The following is a 16411-nucleotide window of genomic DNA, read 5'->3' on the forward strand; positions in this document are numbered from 1 at the left end:
TAACCATCACTGGGGTCCAAGCCGAGGACAAGGCTGGCTATTTCTGTGGTAGCTGGGAGAGCAGCAGTGATGCTGGTATAGAGACAAAGAAAGATTTTTGAAATCAGGTACAGAAGAATTAAAAATAGAGCTTTTATGTCTTTTCCATGGCCAGGCAGAGTTTTGGATGTGGGACTGGTGCAGGTTTTTGTCTCCTCTTCATGACCATTGATATGAATGTTCCTCCTTTTGTGTCCTAGACCACTGGTGGTGAGTTTTTGTCTATGTCCTGGTCCCTACTAAAATCATGATGTGTCTTCATCCCTCACCCCTTTGTCTCTTGCTAGTGACAACCATGTCCTCTCCCTGCTGCCAGAGCTGCCTATCTGCTGGGATGCGTTGGGCTGGGCTCTGCTCCCCAAATTTCCTTGGAGCTGCCCCAGGCTGGACAAGAGTGGGAGGATGCTATGGGCAGTTGATAAATGTGAATTCCAACCAAAGTCTACTCATGGTTGTTGGGAAGCCACTGGAAACCCCCATCTTGCTTTGAATTTGGAGGACCTGGAGGCTTGTGTTTCCTTCCTGTTGGGTAGCCTTGAAGCTCCTGATCTTGGTGTGGTTCCAGTGTCCTTTCACAACCCCACTTCCCTGCTTGGAGGTTCCCCTGTGACAATTAAGAGAGGCCCAGTGTGGCACCTCGTTTGAAGCAGAACGTGGTTTGCCCAGCTCCTCTGTCACTGCTGCTGGTCAGTGCTCAGGTAACGTGGCCAGCCGGGGACCAGGAAGCAGCAAGCAGGCTTGGGTGCTGCAGGGCAGGTGGATGTGTCCCTGTGCCAGGTGGGGCTGTCCCCTGCCCTGTGACAGGAGTTCCTGGTGCAGCCAGGCCATGGTCCAGCTGAGTAGGAACATGGACTGGGTGGTCCTTGGCTGAGCTGAGAGCTCAGCAGCAGTGCTGGGGAAGGAGCAGGCAACCCAGAGTGATTGTGCTGCCTTTTGGTGGTCCAGAGGTGCCCACAGTGGGCATGGGGAGCACTGGGACAAGAGCTCCGGGGAACACTGATGGCCACATATCCATGGAGGGGCTGTGCCTGGGCAGGTGGGGGCTTAAATGTTAGTCAGGGTCCACAGCACAGCCCCATCATCGTGGGGACACGGAGCTGGTGGGATCACACCATGGCCTGGGTCCCTCTCCTCCTCGCGCTGCTCGCCCACACCTCAGGTGCCAAGGCCAGACTCGCTGTGCCTGGATGGGGCCTTTGGGCACAGTGGTCCCCTGCCCAGGGAGGGCTGTGCTGCTGGTGCACTGACTGACCCTTGTCTTCTCTCTCCTTTTCCTGTCCGAGTTCCCTGGTCCAGGCAGCGCTGACTCAGCCGTCCTCATTGTCTCACAAGGTGGGAGACACTGTCAAGATCACCTGCTCTGGGGGTAGCAGCAGCAGCTGGGCTTATGCTGGCTGGTCCCTGGCAGTGCCCCTGTCACTGTGATCTATCAAAACACCAAGAGACCCTCAGACATCCCTTCGCGATTCTCCGGATCCGCATCCGGCTCCACGGGCACATTAACCATCACTGGGGTCCAAGCCGAGGACGAGGCTGTCTATTTCTGTGGTGGCTACGACAGCAGCATTCCTGCTGGTATAGTGACAAAGATTTTCAAGTCATGTAAAGCAGAATTAAAAATGGAATTTTTCCATCCTTCTTCTGGCCAGGCCTGGTTGTGAATGTGGGGCTCGGTCAGGTTTTTGTCTCCTCTGCATGACTGGCTCTGTATAATCCCCCTTTTGTTTCCTAGGGCCCTGGAGGTGAATTTTTGTCTGTAGACCATTGTCCTGGTCCCTGCAAAATTGATAGTGTGGCTCTGTCCCTGACCCCACTCTTTCTTGCTACTGATGACCACGTCCTCCTAATACTCCCAGAGCTGTCTCTGTGCTGGGATGCCTTGGACTCGCCTCTGTTCTTCAAGTTTCCCCGTGTCAGTGGTTGCATCCATTCTCCTCTGACTGTGGCACTGCCCTTCCCACTGCCTGGGAGTTGGCTATGCTAAATGGGTGCTGTCTGATCTGTGTCTTCTCCCTTCTCCATTTTTCCTCTCCAGGTTTGCTAGTCCAGACCTCATCCGTAAGTCTGCCTTCCTTGGTGTCATCCTACCCAGCAGAAACCGTCAAGATCACCTGCTCTGGTAGTGGCAATGGCTACTATGGCTGGTACCAGCAGAAGGTCCCTGGCAGTGCCCCTGTCACTGTGATCTGCAAAAATGACCAGAGACCCTCGAACATCCCTTCGCGATTCTCCGGATCCGCATCCAGCACCTCGGGCACATTAACCATCACTGGGGTCCAAGCTGAGGACGAGGCTGTCTATTTCTGTGGTGGCTTGGACGACAGCAGTGATGCTGGTATTGTGACACAGAGAGATGTGGAAATGAGGTATGAAAGAGTAAAAAATGCATTTTTTCTGTCCTTCTCATGGCCAAGTAGAGTTGTGCACGAGGGAGGTTTTTGTGCAGGTTTTTGTCTCCTCTGTATGACCATGACAGTGAATGTGCCCACTTTTGTGTCCTGGAGCACTGTAGATGACTTTGTGTCTATGGACCAGTCCTGTTCCCTACTAGTCTCATAGGGTTCCTTTGTCCCCCAGCCTTCTGTCTCTTGCTCTCACTGACCATGTCCTGCCTCTGTGCTGGGAATGGGCTCTGCTCCCCAAATTTCCCTCTGGTTGTGGTTGCATCCATTCTCATCTGACTGCAGCATTCCCCCTCCAACTACCCAGGAGAGAACTGTGGGGCTGACCCCCACTCTTCTCCCCTCTCTTTTCTTCCTCTTCAAGTTCCCTGGAGCATCATCAATGAGTCAGCTGTCCTCCTTGTCAGCCAGTGTGGGAGAAACTGTCAAGATGACCTGCTCTGGGGGTAGCAGTGCCTATAGCTAATTTCACCAGAAGGTCCCTGGCAATGCCCCTATCACTATGACCTGTGCTGGCACAAAGAGACCCTCAGTGGTGCTGAGGATGTGGAAGTGACAGGGCTCCTGGCACTAAAGAGCTGTGGTGTGACTAATTGATGCTGCCCTCACAACACCTTGTCCTGGGCTTGGTGCTGTTGCCCCACCAGCAACAGGGAAGATGGGAGAATCCCTGTCAGTATCTCTGGGCATCCTGCTCTGGTCCATGGGCTCTGTGCCAATGGAGGGCTGATGACCACTCATCTCTGGTGAGAGCAACTGTGCTGAAGGACCCTGTGTCTGTGTGAGAGGCTCTCCCCTGTGAGCATGGGCTGCTGTGCCATGCAGAAGCCCTGAAGGCTGTGGCCGGGACTGGAGGAATCTCTGGATGTGGTGGGAGCTGTGGCAGAGGTGAGAGACAGCAAAGGTATCGTCCTGTGCCAGGCTCTGCTCTCAGTTCCTCCAGTGCTGTCCCTGAGGCCCTTCTCATCCCCACACGGTGTCAGTGTGGTTCCACTGCACAGTCTGAGTTCACCCGGCCACCAGGAGGCAAAGGGGCTGTGGACAGCCAGGTGCCAGTGTGTAACACCGTGGTGCAGAGCAGCCCCCACTGACTCCTTTGGAGGCTGCCGTGGGCCGTGCTGTGGGCAGGCAGCAGAGGGGCTGCCCCAGGCTGGCCAGAGTGGGAGGATGCTGTGGGCAGTTTTTGGTACAAACCCCATCCCAGGTCTACTCGTGTTTGCTGTGAAACCTCTGGAGACCCCCATCTCGTTTTGAATTTGGAGGACCTGGAGGCTTGTGTTTCCTTCCTGTTGGGTAACCTTGAAGCTCCTGATCTTGGTGTGGTTCCCGTGTCCTCTCACAACCCCACTTCTCTGCTTGGAGGTTCCCCTGTGACAATTAAGAGAGGCCCAGTGTGGCACCTCGTTTGAAGCAGAACCTAGTTTGCCAGCTCCTCTGTCACTGCTGCTGGTCAGTGCTCAGGTAACGTGGCCAGCCGGGGACCAGGAAGCAGCAAGCAGGCTTGGGTGCTGCAGGGCAGGTGGATGTGTCCCTGTGCCAGGTGGGGCTGTCCCCTGCCCTGTGACAGGAGTTCCTGGTGCAGCCAGTCCATGGTCCAGCTGGGCAGGAACATGGACTGGGTGTTCCTTGGCTGAGCTGAGAGCTCAGCAGCAGTGCTGGGGAAGGAGCAGGCAGCCCAGAGTGATTGTGCTGCCTTTTGGTGGTCCAGAGGTGCCCACAGTGGGCATGGGGAGCACTGGGACAAGAGCTCTGGGGACACTGATGGCCACATATCCATGGAGGGGCTGTGCCTGGGCAGGTGGGGGCTTAAATGTGAGTCAGGGTCCACAGCACAGCCCCATCATCATGGGGACACGGAGCTGGTGGGATCACACCATGGCCTGGGTCCCTCTCCTCCTCGCGCTGCTCGCCCACACGTCAGGTGCCAAGACCAGACTCGCTGTGCCTGGATGGGGCCTTTGGGCACAGTGGTCCCCTCCCCCTGCCCAGGGAGGGCTGTGCTCCTGGTGCACTGACTGACCCTTGTCTTCTCTCTCCTCTCCCTGTCTGAGTTCCCTGGTCCAGGCAGCGTTGACTCAGCCAGCCTCATTGTCTCACAAGGTGGGAGACACCGTCAAGATCACCTGCTCTGGGAGTAGCAGCAGCAGCTGGGCTTATGCTGGCTGGTCCCTGGCAGTGCCCCTGTCACTGTGATCTATCAAAACACCAAGAGACCCTCGGACATCCCTTCGCGATTCTCCGGATCCGCATCCGGTTCCACGGGCACATTAACCATCACTGGGGTCCAAGCCGAGGACGAGGCTGTCTATTTCTGTGGTAGCTACGACAGCAGCAGTGATGCTGGTATAGTGACAAAGAAAGATTTTCAAGTCATGTAAAGCAGAATTAAAAATGGAATTTTTCTGTCCTTCTGCTGGCCAGGCACAGTTGTGAATGTGGGGCTAGGTCAGGTTTTTGTCTCCTCTGCATGACTCTGGCTCTGAATAATCCCCCTTTTGTTTCCTAGAGCCCTGGAGGTGAATTTTTGTCTCTAGACCATTGTCCTGGTCCTTGCAAAATTGATAGTGTGGCTCTGTCCCTGACCCCACTCTTTCTTGCTACTGATGACCACCTAATGTGGTCATTGATGATGTCCTCCTAATACTCCCAGAGCTGTCTCTGTGCTGGGATGCCTTGGACTCGCCTCTGTTCTTCAAGTTTCCCTGTGTCAGTGGTTGCATCCATTCTCCTCTGACTGTGGCACTGCCCTTCCCACTGCCTGGGAGTTGGATATGCTAAATGGGTGCTGTCTGATCTGTGTCTTCTCCCTTCTCCATTTTTCCTCTCCAGGTTTGCTAGTCCAGACCTCATCCATAAGTCTGCCTTCCTTGGTGTCATCCTACCAAGCAGAAACCGTCAAGATCACCTGCTCTGGTAGTGGCAATGGCTACTATGGCTGGTACCAGCAGAAGGTCCCTGGCAGTGCCCCTGTCACTGTGATCTGCAAAAACGACCAGAGACCCTCGAACATCCCTTCGCGATTCTCCGGATCCGCATCCAGCACCTCGGGCACATTAACCATCACTGGGGTCCAAGCTGAGGACGAGGCTGTCTATTTCTGTGGTGGCTTGGACGACAGCAGTGATGCTGGTATTGTGACACAGAGAGATGTGGAAATGAGGTATGAAAGAGTAAAAAATGCATTTTTTCTGTCCTTCTCATGGCCAAGTAGAGTTGTGCATGAGGGAGGTTTTTGTGCAGGTTTTTGTCTCCTCTGTATGACCATGACAGTGAATGTGCCCACTTTTGTGTCCTGGAGCACTGTAGATGACTTTGTGTCTATGGACCAGTCCTGTTCCCTACTAATCTCATAGGGTTCCTTTGTCCCCCAGTCTCTTGCTCCCACTGACCATGTCCTCCTTTTGCTGACAGAGCTGCCTCTGCACTGGGAATGGGCTCTGCTCCCCAAATTTCCCTCTGGTTGTGGTTGCATCCATTCTCATCTGACTGCAGCATTCCCCCTCCAACTACCCAGGAGAGAACTGTGGGGCTGACCCCCACTCTTCTCCCCTCTCTTTTCTTCCTCTTCAAGTTCCCTGGAGCATCATCAATGAGTCAGCTGTCCTCCTTGTCAGCCAGTGTGGGAGAAACTGTCAAGATGACCTGCTCTGGGGGTAGCAGTGCCTATAGCTAATTTCACCAGAAGGTCCCTGGCAATGCCCCTATCACTATGACCTGTGCTGGCACAAAGAGACCCTCAGTGGTACTGAGGATGTGGAAGTGACAGGGTTCCTGGCACTAAAGAGCTGTGGTGTGACTAATTGATGCTGCCCTCACAACGTCTTGTCCTGGGCTTGGTGCTGTTGCCCCACCAGCAACAGGAAAGATGGGAGAATCCCTGTCAGTATCTCTGGGCATCCTGCTCTGGTCCATGGGCTCTGTACCAGTGAAGGGCTGATGACCACTCGTCTCTGGTGAGAGCAACTGTGCTGAAGGACCCTGTGTCTGTGTGAGAGGCTCTCCCCTGTGAGCATGGGCTGCTGTGCCATGCAGAAGCCCTGAAGGCTGTGGCCGGGACTGGAGGAATCTCTGGATGTGGTGGGAGCTGTGGCAGAGGTGAGAGACAGCAAAGGTATCGTCCTGTGCCAGGCTCTGCTCTCAGTTCCTCCAGTGCTGTCCCTGAGGCCCTTCTCATCCCCACACGGTGTCAGTGTGGTTCCACTGCACAGTCTGAGTTCACCCGGCCACCAGGAGGCAAAGGGGCTGTGGACAGCCAGGTGCCAGTGTGTAACACCGTGGTGCAGAGCAGCCCCCACTGACTCCTTTGGAGGCTGCCGTGGGCCGTGCTGTGGGCAGGCAGCAGAGGGGCTGCCCCAGGCTGGCCAGAGTGGGAGGATGCTGTGGGCAGTTTTTGGTACAAACCACAGCCCAGGCCTACTCATGTTTGCTGTGAAACCTCTGGAGCCCCCCATCTCGTTTTGAATTTGGAGGACCTGGAGGCTTGTGTTTCCTTCCTGTTGGGTAACCTTGAAGCTCCTGGTCTTGGTGTGGTTCCAGTGTCCTTTCACAACCCCACTTCTCTGCTTGGAGGTTCCCCTGTGACAATTAAGAGAGGCCCAGTGTGGCACCTCGTTTGAAGCAGAACCTAGTTTGCCAGCTCCTCTGTCACTGCTGCTGGTCAGTGCTCAGGTAACGTGGCCAGCCGGGGACCAGGAAGCAGCAAGCAGGCTTGGGTGCTGCAGGGCAGGTGGATGTGTCCCTGTGCCAGGTGGGGCTGTCCCCTGCCCTGTGACAGGAGTTCCTGGTGCAGCCAGGCCATGGTCCTGCTGGGCAGGAACATGGACTGGGTGGTCCTTGGCTGAGCTGAGAGCTCAGCAGCAGTGCTGGGGAAGGAGCAGGCAACCCAGAGTGATCGTGCTGCCTTTTGGTGGTCAGAGGTGCCCACAGTGGGCAGGGGGAGCACTGGGACAAGAGCTCCGGGGACACTGATGGCCACATATCCATGGAGGGGCTGTGCCTGGGCAGGTGGGGGCTTAAATGTGAGTCAGGGTCCACAGCACAGCCCCATCATCGTGGGGACATGGAGCTGGTGGGATCACACCATGGCCTGGGTCCCTCTCCTCCTCGAGCTGCTCGCCCACACGTCAGGTGCCAAGGCCAGACTCGCTGTGCCTGGATGGGGCCTTTGGGCACAGTGGTCCCCTCCCCCTGCCCAGGGAGGGCTGTGCTCCTGGTGCACTGACTGACCCTTGTCTTCTCTCTCCTTTTCCTGTCCGAGTTCCCTGGTCCAGGCAGCGCTGACTCAGCCATCCTCATTGTCTCACAAGGTGGGAGACACCGTCAAGATCACCTGCTCTGGGGGGTAGCAGCAGCATCTGGGCTTATGCTGACTGGTCCCTGGCAGTGCCCCTGTCACTGTGATCTATCAAAACACCAAGAGACCCTCAGACATCCCTTCGCGATTCTCCGGATCCGCATCCGGTTCCACGGGCACATTAACCATCACTGGGGTCCAAGCCGAGGACGAGGCTGTCTATTTCTGTGGTGGCTACGACAGCAGCAGTGATGCTGGTATAGTGACAAAGAAAGATTTTCAAGTCATGTAAAGCAGAATTAAAAATGGAATTTTTCCATCCTTCTTCTGGCCAGGCACGGTTGTGAATATGGGGCTAGGTCAGGTTTTTGTCTCCTCTGCATGACTGGCTCTGAATAATCCCCCTTTTGTTTCCTAGAGCCCTGGAGGTGAATTTTTGTCTCTAGACCATTGTCCTGGTCCTTGCAAAATTGATAGTGTGGCTCTGTCCCTGACCCCACTCTTTCTTGCTACTGATGACCACGTCCTCCTAATACTCCCAGAGCTGTCTCTGTGCTGGGATGCCTTGGACTCGCCTCTGTTCTTCAAGTTTCCCCGTGTCAGTGGTTGCATCCATTCTCCTCTGACTGTGGCACTGCCCTTCCCACTGCCTGGGAGTTGGCTATGCTAAATGGGTGCTGTCTGATCTGTGTCTTCTCCCTTCTCCATTTTTCCTCTCCAGGTTTGCTAGTCCAGACCTCATCCGTAAGTCTGCCTTCCTTGGTGTCATCCTACCCAGCAGAAACCGTCAAGATCACCTGCTCTGGTAGTGGCAATGGCTACTATGGCTGGTACCAGCAGAAGGTCCCTGGCAGTGCCCCTGTCACTGTGATCTGCAAAAATGACCAGAGACCCTCGAGACATCCCTTCGCGATTCTCCGGATCCGCATCCAGCACCTCGGGCACATTAACCATCACTGGGGTCCAAGCTGAGGACGAGGCTGTCTATTTCTGTGGTGGCTTGGACGACAGCAGTGATGCTGGTATTGTGACACAGAGAGATGTGGAAATGAGGTATGAAAGAGTAAAAATGCATTTTTCTGTCCTTCTCATGGCCAAGTAGAGTTGTGCATGAGGGAGGTTTTTGTGCAGGTTTTTGTCTCCTCTGTATGACCATGACAGTGAATGTGCCCACTTTTGTGTCCTGGAGCACTGTAGATGACTTTGTGTCTATGGACCAGTCCTGTTCCCTACTAATCTCATAGGGTTCCTTTGTCCCCCAGTCTCTTGCTCCCACTGACCATGTCCTCCTTTTGCTGACAGAGCTGCCTCTGCACTGGGAATGGGCTCTGCTCCCCAAATTTCCCTCTGGTTGTGGTTGCATCCATTCTCATCTGACTGCAGCATTCCCCTCCAACTACCCAGGAGAGAACTGTGGGGCTGACCCCCACTCTTCTCCCCTCTCTTTTCTTCCTCTTCAAGTTCCCTGGAGCATCATCAATGAGTCAGCTGTCCTCCTTGTCAGCCAGTGTGGGAGAAACTGTCAAGATGACCTGCTCTGGGGGTAGCAGTGCCTATAGCTAATTTCACCAGAAGGTCCCTGGCAATGCCCCTATCACTATGACCTGTGCTGGCACAAAGAGACCCTCAGTGGTGCTGAGGATGTGGAAGTGACAGGCTTCCTGGCACTAAAGAGCTGTGGTGTGACTAATTGATGCTGTCCTCACAACACCTTGTCCTGGGCTTGGTGCTGTTGCCCCACCAGCAACAGGAAAGATGGGAGAATCCCTGTCAGTATCTCTGGGCATCCTACTCTGGTCCATGGGCTCTGTGCCAATGGAGGGCTGATGACCACTCGTCTCTGGTGAGAGCAACTGTGCTGAAGGACCCTGTGTCTGTGTGAGAGGCTCTCCCTGTGAGCATGGGCTGCTGTGCCATGCAGAAGCCCTGAAGGCTGTGGCCGGGACTGGAGGAATCTCTGGATGTGGTGGGAGCTGTGGCAGAGGTGAGAGACAGCAAAGATATAGTCCTGTGCCAGGCTCTGCTCTCAGTTCCTCCAGTGCTGTCCCTGAGGCCCTTCTCATCCCCACACGGTGTCAGTGTGGTTCCACTGCACAGTCTGAGTTCACCCGGCCACCAGGAGGCAAAGGGGCTGTGGACAGCCAGGTGCCAGTGTGTAACACCGTGGTGCAGAGCAGCCCCCACTGACTCCTTTGGAGGCTGCCATGGGCTGTGCTGTGGGCAGGCAGCAGAGGGGCTGCCCCAGGCTGGCCAGAGTGGGAGGATGCTGTGGGCAGTTTTTGGTACAAACCCCATCCCAGGTCTACTCGTGTTTGCTGTGAAACCTCTGGAGACCCCCATCTCGTTTTGAATTTGGAGGATGTGGGGGCTTGTGTTTCCTTCCTGTTGGGTAGCCTTAAAGCTCCTGGTCTTGGTGTGGTTCCAGTGTCCTCTCACAACCCCACTTCTCTGCTTGGAGGTTCCCCTGTGACAATTAAGAGAGGCCCAGTGTGGCACCTCGTTTGAAGCAGAACGTGGTTTGCCCAGCTCCTCTGTCACTGCTGCTGGTCAGTGCTCAGGTAACGTGGCCAGCCGGGGACCAGGAAGCAGCAAGCAGGCTTGGGTGCTGCAGGGCAGGTGGATGTGTCCCTGTGCCAGGTGGGGCTGTCCCCTGCCCTGTGACAGGAGTTCCTGGTGCAGCCAGGCCATGGTCCAACTGTGCAGGAACATGGACTGGATGTTCCTTGGCTGAGCTGAGAGCTCAGCAGCAGTGCTGGGGAAGGAGCAGGCAACCCAGAGTGATCGTGCTGCCTTTTGGTGGTCCAGAGGTGCCCACACTGGGCAGGGGGAGCACTGGGACAAGAGCTCTGGGGAACACTGATGGCCACATATCCATGGAGGGGCTGTGCCTGGGCAGGTGGGGGCTTAAATGTGAGTCAGGGTCCACAGCACAGCCCCATCATCATGGGGACACGGAGCTGGTGGGATCACACCATGGCCTGGGTCCCTCTCCTCCTCGAGCTGCTCGCCCACACCTCAGGTGCCAAGGCCAGACTCGCTGTGCCTGGATGGGGCCTTTGGGCACAGTGGTCCCCTCCCCCTGCCCAGGGAGGGCTGTGCTCCTGGTGCACTGACTGACCCTTGTCTTCTCTCTCCTCTCCCTCTCTGGGTTCCCTGGTCCAGGCAGCGCTGACTCAGCCATCCTCATTGTCTCACAAGGTGGGAGACACCGTCAAGATCACCTGCTCGGGCCTTAGCAGCAGCTATGCTTATGCTGGCTGGTACCAGCAGAAGGTCCCTGGCAGTGCCCCGGTCACTGTGATCTACTGGAATGACAAGAGACCCTCGGACATCCCTTCGCGATTCTCCGGATCCCAGTCCGGTTCCACGGCCACATTAACCATCACTGGGGTCCAAGCCGAGGACGAGGCTGTCTATTTCTGTGGTAGCTGGGACAGCAGCAGTACTGCTGGTATAGTGACAAAGAATGATTGTCAAGTGAGATACAGAGGAATTAAAAATGCAGTTTTTCTGCCCTTCTCATGGCCAAACAGAGTAATGAATGTGGGGCTAGTGCAAGTTTTGATTTCCCCTGTACAACCATGGCTATGAATGCCCACCCTTTTTCTTTTCCTAGAGCTCTGGACGTGACTTTGTGTCTGTGGACAATTGTCCTGTTCCCTACAAAACTCATGATATGTGTCTTTGTCCCCCACCCCACTGCCTCTTATTCCTGATGACCGTATTGTCCTGCTGCTGCCTCTGTGCTGGGATGCACCGGGCTGAGTTCTGCTCCTCAAATGTGCCAGTGGCCTTGTCCTAGTCTGTCCTCCTCTTCCTGCTATTGCACTCCTTAGAACCTTTTCTGGGCAGGTCTGTACTCCTGGGGCACTGACTGAGCTCACCTTTTCTCTCCTCTCCTTTTCCAGGCAGCGCCACTGAGTCAGCCATTCCCATTGTCAACCAAGGTGGGAAAAACCGTCAAGATCACCTGCTCGGGCCTTAGCAGCAGCTATGCTTATGCTGGCTAGTACCAGCAGAAGGTCCCTGGCAGTGCTCCTGTCACTGTGATCTACTGGAATGACAAGAGACCCTCGGACATCCCTTCGCGATTCTCCGGATCCGCAGTCCGGTTCCACGGCCACATTAACCATCACTGGGGTCCAAGCCGAGGACGAGGCTGTCTATTTCTGTGGTAGCTGGGACAGCAGCAGTACTGCTGGTATAGTGACAAAGATTGTCAAGTGAGATACAGAGGAATTAAAAATGCAGTTTTTCTGCCCTTCTCATGGCCAAACAGAGTAATGAATGTGGGGCTAGTGCAAGTTTTGATTTCCCCTGTACAACCATGGCTATGAATGTTCCCCCCCTTTTTGTTTCCAAGATCTCTGGACGTGACTTTGTGTCTATGGACCATTGTCCTGTTCCCTACAAAACTCATGATATGTGTCTTTGTCCCCCACCCCACTGCCTCTTATTCCTGATGACCGTATTGTCCTGCTCCTGCCTCTGTGCTGGGGTGCACCGGGCTGAGTTCTGCTCCTCAAATGTGCCAGTGGCCTTGTCCTAGTCTGTCCTCCTCTTCCTGCTATTGCACTCCTTAGAACCTTTTCTGGGCAGGTCTGTACTCCTGGGGCACTGACTGAGCTCACCTTTTCTCTCCTCTCCTTTTCCAGGTTCCCTGGTCCAGGCAGCACCACTCCGATTGTCAACCAAGGTGGGAGAAACCGTCAAGATCACCTGCTCTGGGGGCAATGGCTACTATGGCTGGTTCCAGCAGAAGGTCCCTGGCAGTGCCCCTGTCACTGTGATCTACGATAACACAAACAGACCCTCGGACATCCCTTCGCGATTCTCCGGATCCACATCCGGCAACACGGGCACATTAACCATCACTGGGGTCCAAGCTGAGGACGAGGCTGTCTATTTCTGTGGTGGCAGGGACAGCAGCAGTGGCAGCAGCTATGGTGTCTTTTGACAATGAGTAGCAGGAAGTGAGATAGAACCCAAAATCAGAGGAAAGGTTTTGGCCCCTCTCCCTCCTGTCTGGCTGTGGGGCTGAGGTAGGTTCCTGTCGCCTCTGCCCAGCCGTGGTGAGAAATATCCTCTCCTTTGTATCCCAGAGAACAGGAGTGACTTTCTGGCTAGGGACACCATTGTCCTGGTTCCTACAAAACTCAGGGTGTTGCTTTGTCCCTCACCCATCTGCTCCTTGCTACTGATAACCAACTCCTGCTGCTGCTGCCAGAGCTGTCTCTGTGCTGGGATGCACTGGGTTGTGCTCTGTTCCCCATGTGACCATATCCATGTCTGTTGTCTGGCTATGGCATTCCCTGTAACCTTGTCCAGGCAGTTCTGTGCTCCCAGGACACTGGGTGACCCACCTTTGCTCCTGTCTTTCCTCTCCCTGTCCGATTCCCTGGTCCAGCATCACTGAGTCAGCCATCCTCGCTGTCAGCCAACCTGGGAGACACCGTGAAGATCACCTGCTCTGGGGGTAGCCATGACTACTATGCCTGGCACCAGCAGAAGGTCCCTGGCAGTGCCCCTGTCACTGTGATCTATCTCAATGACAAGAGACCCTCAGACATCCCTTCACAATTCTCTGGATCCTTGTCTGGCTCCACGGGCACATTAACCATCACTGGGGTCCAAGCCGAGGACAAGGCTGGCTATTTCTGTGGTAGCTGGGAGAGCAGCATTGATGCTGGTATAGAGACAAAGAAAGATTTTTGAAATCAGGTACAGAAGAATTAAAAATAGAGCTTTTATGTCTTTTCCATGGCCAGGCAGAGTTTTGGATGTGGGACTGGTGCAGGTTTTTGTCTCCTCTTCATGACCACTGATATGAATGTACCTCCTTTTGTGTCCTAGACCACTGGTGGTGAGTTTTTGTCTATGTCCTGGTCCCTACTAAAATCATGATGTGTCTTCATCCCTCACCCCTTTGTCTCTTGCTAGTGACAACCATGTCCTCTCCCTGCTGCCAGAGCTGCCTATCTGCTGGGATGCGTTGGGCTGGGCTCTGCTCCCCAAATTTCCTTGGAGCTGCCCCAGGCTGGACAAGAGTGGGAGGATGCTATGGGCAGTTGATAAATGTGAATTCCAACCAAAGTCTACTCATGGTTGTTGGGAAGCCACTGGAAACCCCCATCTTGCTTTGAATTTGGAGGACCTGGAGGCTTGTGTTTCCTTCCTGTTGGGTAGCCTTGAAGCTCCTGCTCTTGGTGTGGTTCCAGTGTCCTTTCACAACCCCACTTCTCTGCTTGGAGGTTCCCCTGTGACAATTAAGAGAGGCCCAGTGTGGCACCTCGTTTGAAGCAGTATGTGGTTTGCCCAGCTCCTCTGTCACTGCTGCTGGTCAGTGCTCAGGTAACGTGGCCAGCCGGGGACCAGGAAGCAGCAAGCAGGCTTGGGTGCTGCAGAGCAGGTGGATGTGTCCCTGTGCCAGGTGGGGCTGTCCCCTGCCCTGTGACAGGAGTGCAGCCAGGCCATGGTCCTGCTGGGCAGGAACATGGACTGGGTGGTCCTTGGCTGAGCTGAGAGCTCAGCAGCAGTGCTGGGGAAGGAGCAGGCAGCCCAGAGTGATCGTGCTGCCTTTTGGTGGTCCAGAGGTGCCCACAGTGGGCAGGGGGAGCACTGGGACAAGAGCTCCGGGGGACACTGATGACCACATATCCATGGAGGGGCTGTGCCTGGGCAGGTGGGGGCTTAAATGTGAGTCAGGGTCCACAGCACAGCCCCATCATCGTGGGGACACGGAGCTGGTGGGATCACACCATGGCCTGGGTCCCTCTCCTCCTCGCGCTGCTCGCCCACACCTCAGGTGCCAAGGCCAGACTCGCTGTGCCTGGATGGGGCCTTTGGGCACAGTGGTCCCCTCCCCCTGCCCAGGGAGGGCTGTGCTGCTGGTGCACTGAGTGACCCTTGTCTTCTCTCTCCTCTCCCTCTCTGGGTTCCCTGGTCCAGGCAGCGCTGACTCAGCCATCCTCATTGTCTCACAAGGTGGGAGACACCGTCAAGATCACCTGCTCGGGCCTTAGCAGCAGCTATGCTTATGCTGGCTGGTACCAGCAGAAGGTCCCTGGCAGTGCTCCTGTCACTGTGATCTATCTCGACAACAAGAGACCCTCGGACATCCCTTCGCGATTCTCCGGATCCGCATCCGGTTCCACGGCCACATTAACCATCACTGGGGTCCAAGCCGAGGACGAGGCTGTCTATTTCTGTGGTGGCTACGACAGCAGCAGTGGCAGCTATGGTGTCTTTTGGCAACAAGTCAAAAAAAAAAAAAAAAAAGTGAGACAGACTCCAAAATATGAGGGAGAGGGGCCAAAATCTTTCCTCTTGTCTGGCTGTGAGACTGAGGTAGGTTCCTGTACCCTCTGCACAGCCATGATAGGGAATGTTGTCTCTGTTGTCCCAGGGAATGGGAGGTGACATTTTTGCTGGGGAACATTGTTCTGCTCCCTACTAAAATCAGTAACATTGTCTCTCCCTTCACCAACTCTTGTTACAAGTGACCATGTCCTCCATTCGTTTTAAGATTCTGTCTCTGTGCTGGGATGCGTTGGACTGGCCTCTGCTCCCCTTATTTCCCCATGGCTATGGTTGCATCCATTCTCATCTGATAGTGGCATTACCCATCCTCCAGCCCAGGAGAGGACTGTGTTCCTGAACCCCTCTCTTTTCCCCTCTCTATTCTCCCTCTCGGGGTTCTCTGCTCCAGGCAGCATCAACTGAGTCAGCCGTCCTCGGTGTCAGCTGGCATGAGAGAAACCATCAAGATCACCTGCTCTGGTAGCAGTTACAACGAATATGGCTGGTACCAGCAGAAGGTTCCTGGCAGTGCCCCTGTCACTGTGATCTATGAAAACACCAACAGACCCTCGAACATCCCTTCGCGATTCTCCGGATCCCAGTCTGGCTCCACAGCCACATTAACCATCACTGGGGTCCAAGCCGAGGACGAGGCTGTCTATTTCTGTGGTGGCGTGGACAGCAGCATTCCTGCTGGTATAGTGACAAAGATTTTCAAGTCACGTAAAGTAGAATTAAAAATGCAGTTTTTCTGTCCTTCTCATGGCCAAGCACAGTTGTGAATGTGGAGCTGAGTCAGGAGTTTTTTGTCTCTGTACAACCATGGCTATGAATGTCCCCCCTTTGGTTTTCTAGAGCCCTGGAGCTCACTTTGTGTCTGTGGACCATTGTCCTGGTCCCTACAAACCTCTAGGTGTGTCTTTGTCCCCCTCCCCACTGCCTCTTATTTCCAATGACCATATTGTCCTGCTACTGCCTCTGTGCTGGGATGCACTGGGCTGGGCTCCACTCCCCAGCTGTGCCTGTGACCATGTCCTTGTCTGCTCTCCTCCCACTATTGCATTCTCTTTAACCTTTTCTGGGTAGGTGTGTACTCCTGGGCCACTGGCAGACTCACCTTCTTTTCCCCCTCTCTCTATCTTCTCTTCAGGTTCCCTGAGTCAGCCCCCTCTGTGTCAGCCAATGTGGAAGAAACCATCAAGATCACCTGCTCTGTGCTGGCGCAGAGAGACCCTCAGTGGTGCTGAGGATGTGGAAGTGACAGGCCTCCTGGCACTAAAGAGCTGTGGTGTGACTAATTGATGCTGCCCTCACAACACCTTGTCCTGGGCTTGGTGCTGTTGCCCCACCAGCGACAGGGAAGATGGGAGAATCCCTG

The 16411-nt window shown here is 54.9% G+C and overlaps 1 protein-coding gene across 2 annotated transcripts in view; it reads left to right on the plus strand.

Annotated features, from left to right (window-relative positions):
- The first annotated feature begins 1149 nt into the window (after positions 1-1149).
- The window catches only part of LOC126641674 (immunoglobulin lambda-1 light chain-like), a 34849-nt gene continuing 19587 nt past the window's right edge, over positions 1150-16411 (plus strand). Inside the window, exon 1 of one of the 2 annotated variants that reach the window (XM_050318631.1) lies at positions 1150-1198. In XM_050318631.1, the coding sequence (XP_050174588.1) occupies positions 1153-1198 (46 nt within the window). In that variant the 5' untranslated portion in view covers positions 1150-1152. Of the gene's footprint in view, positions 1199-14490; positions 14540-16411 lie in introns of those variants that run through there. The other variant, XM_050318632.1, reaches the window with a different exon arrangement.

The sequence above is a fragment of the Myiozetetes cayanensis genome, unplaced genomic scaffold (genome assembly GCF_022539395.1).
Source record: "Myiozetetes cayanensis isolate MyiCay16 unplaced genomic scaffold, myiCay2020 scf21, whole genome shotgun sequence".
Classification (NCBI taxonomy): domain Eukaryota; kingdom Metazoa; phylum Chordata; class Aves; order Passeriformes; family Tyrannidae; genus Myiozetetes; species Myiozetetes cayanensis.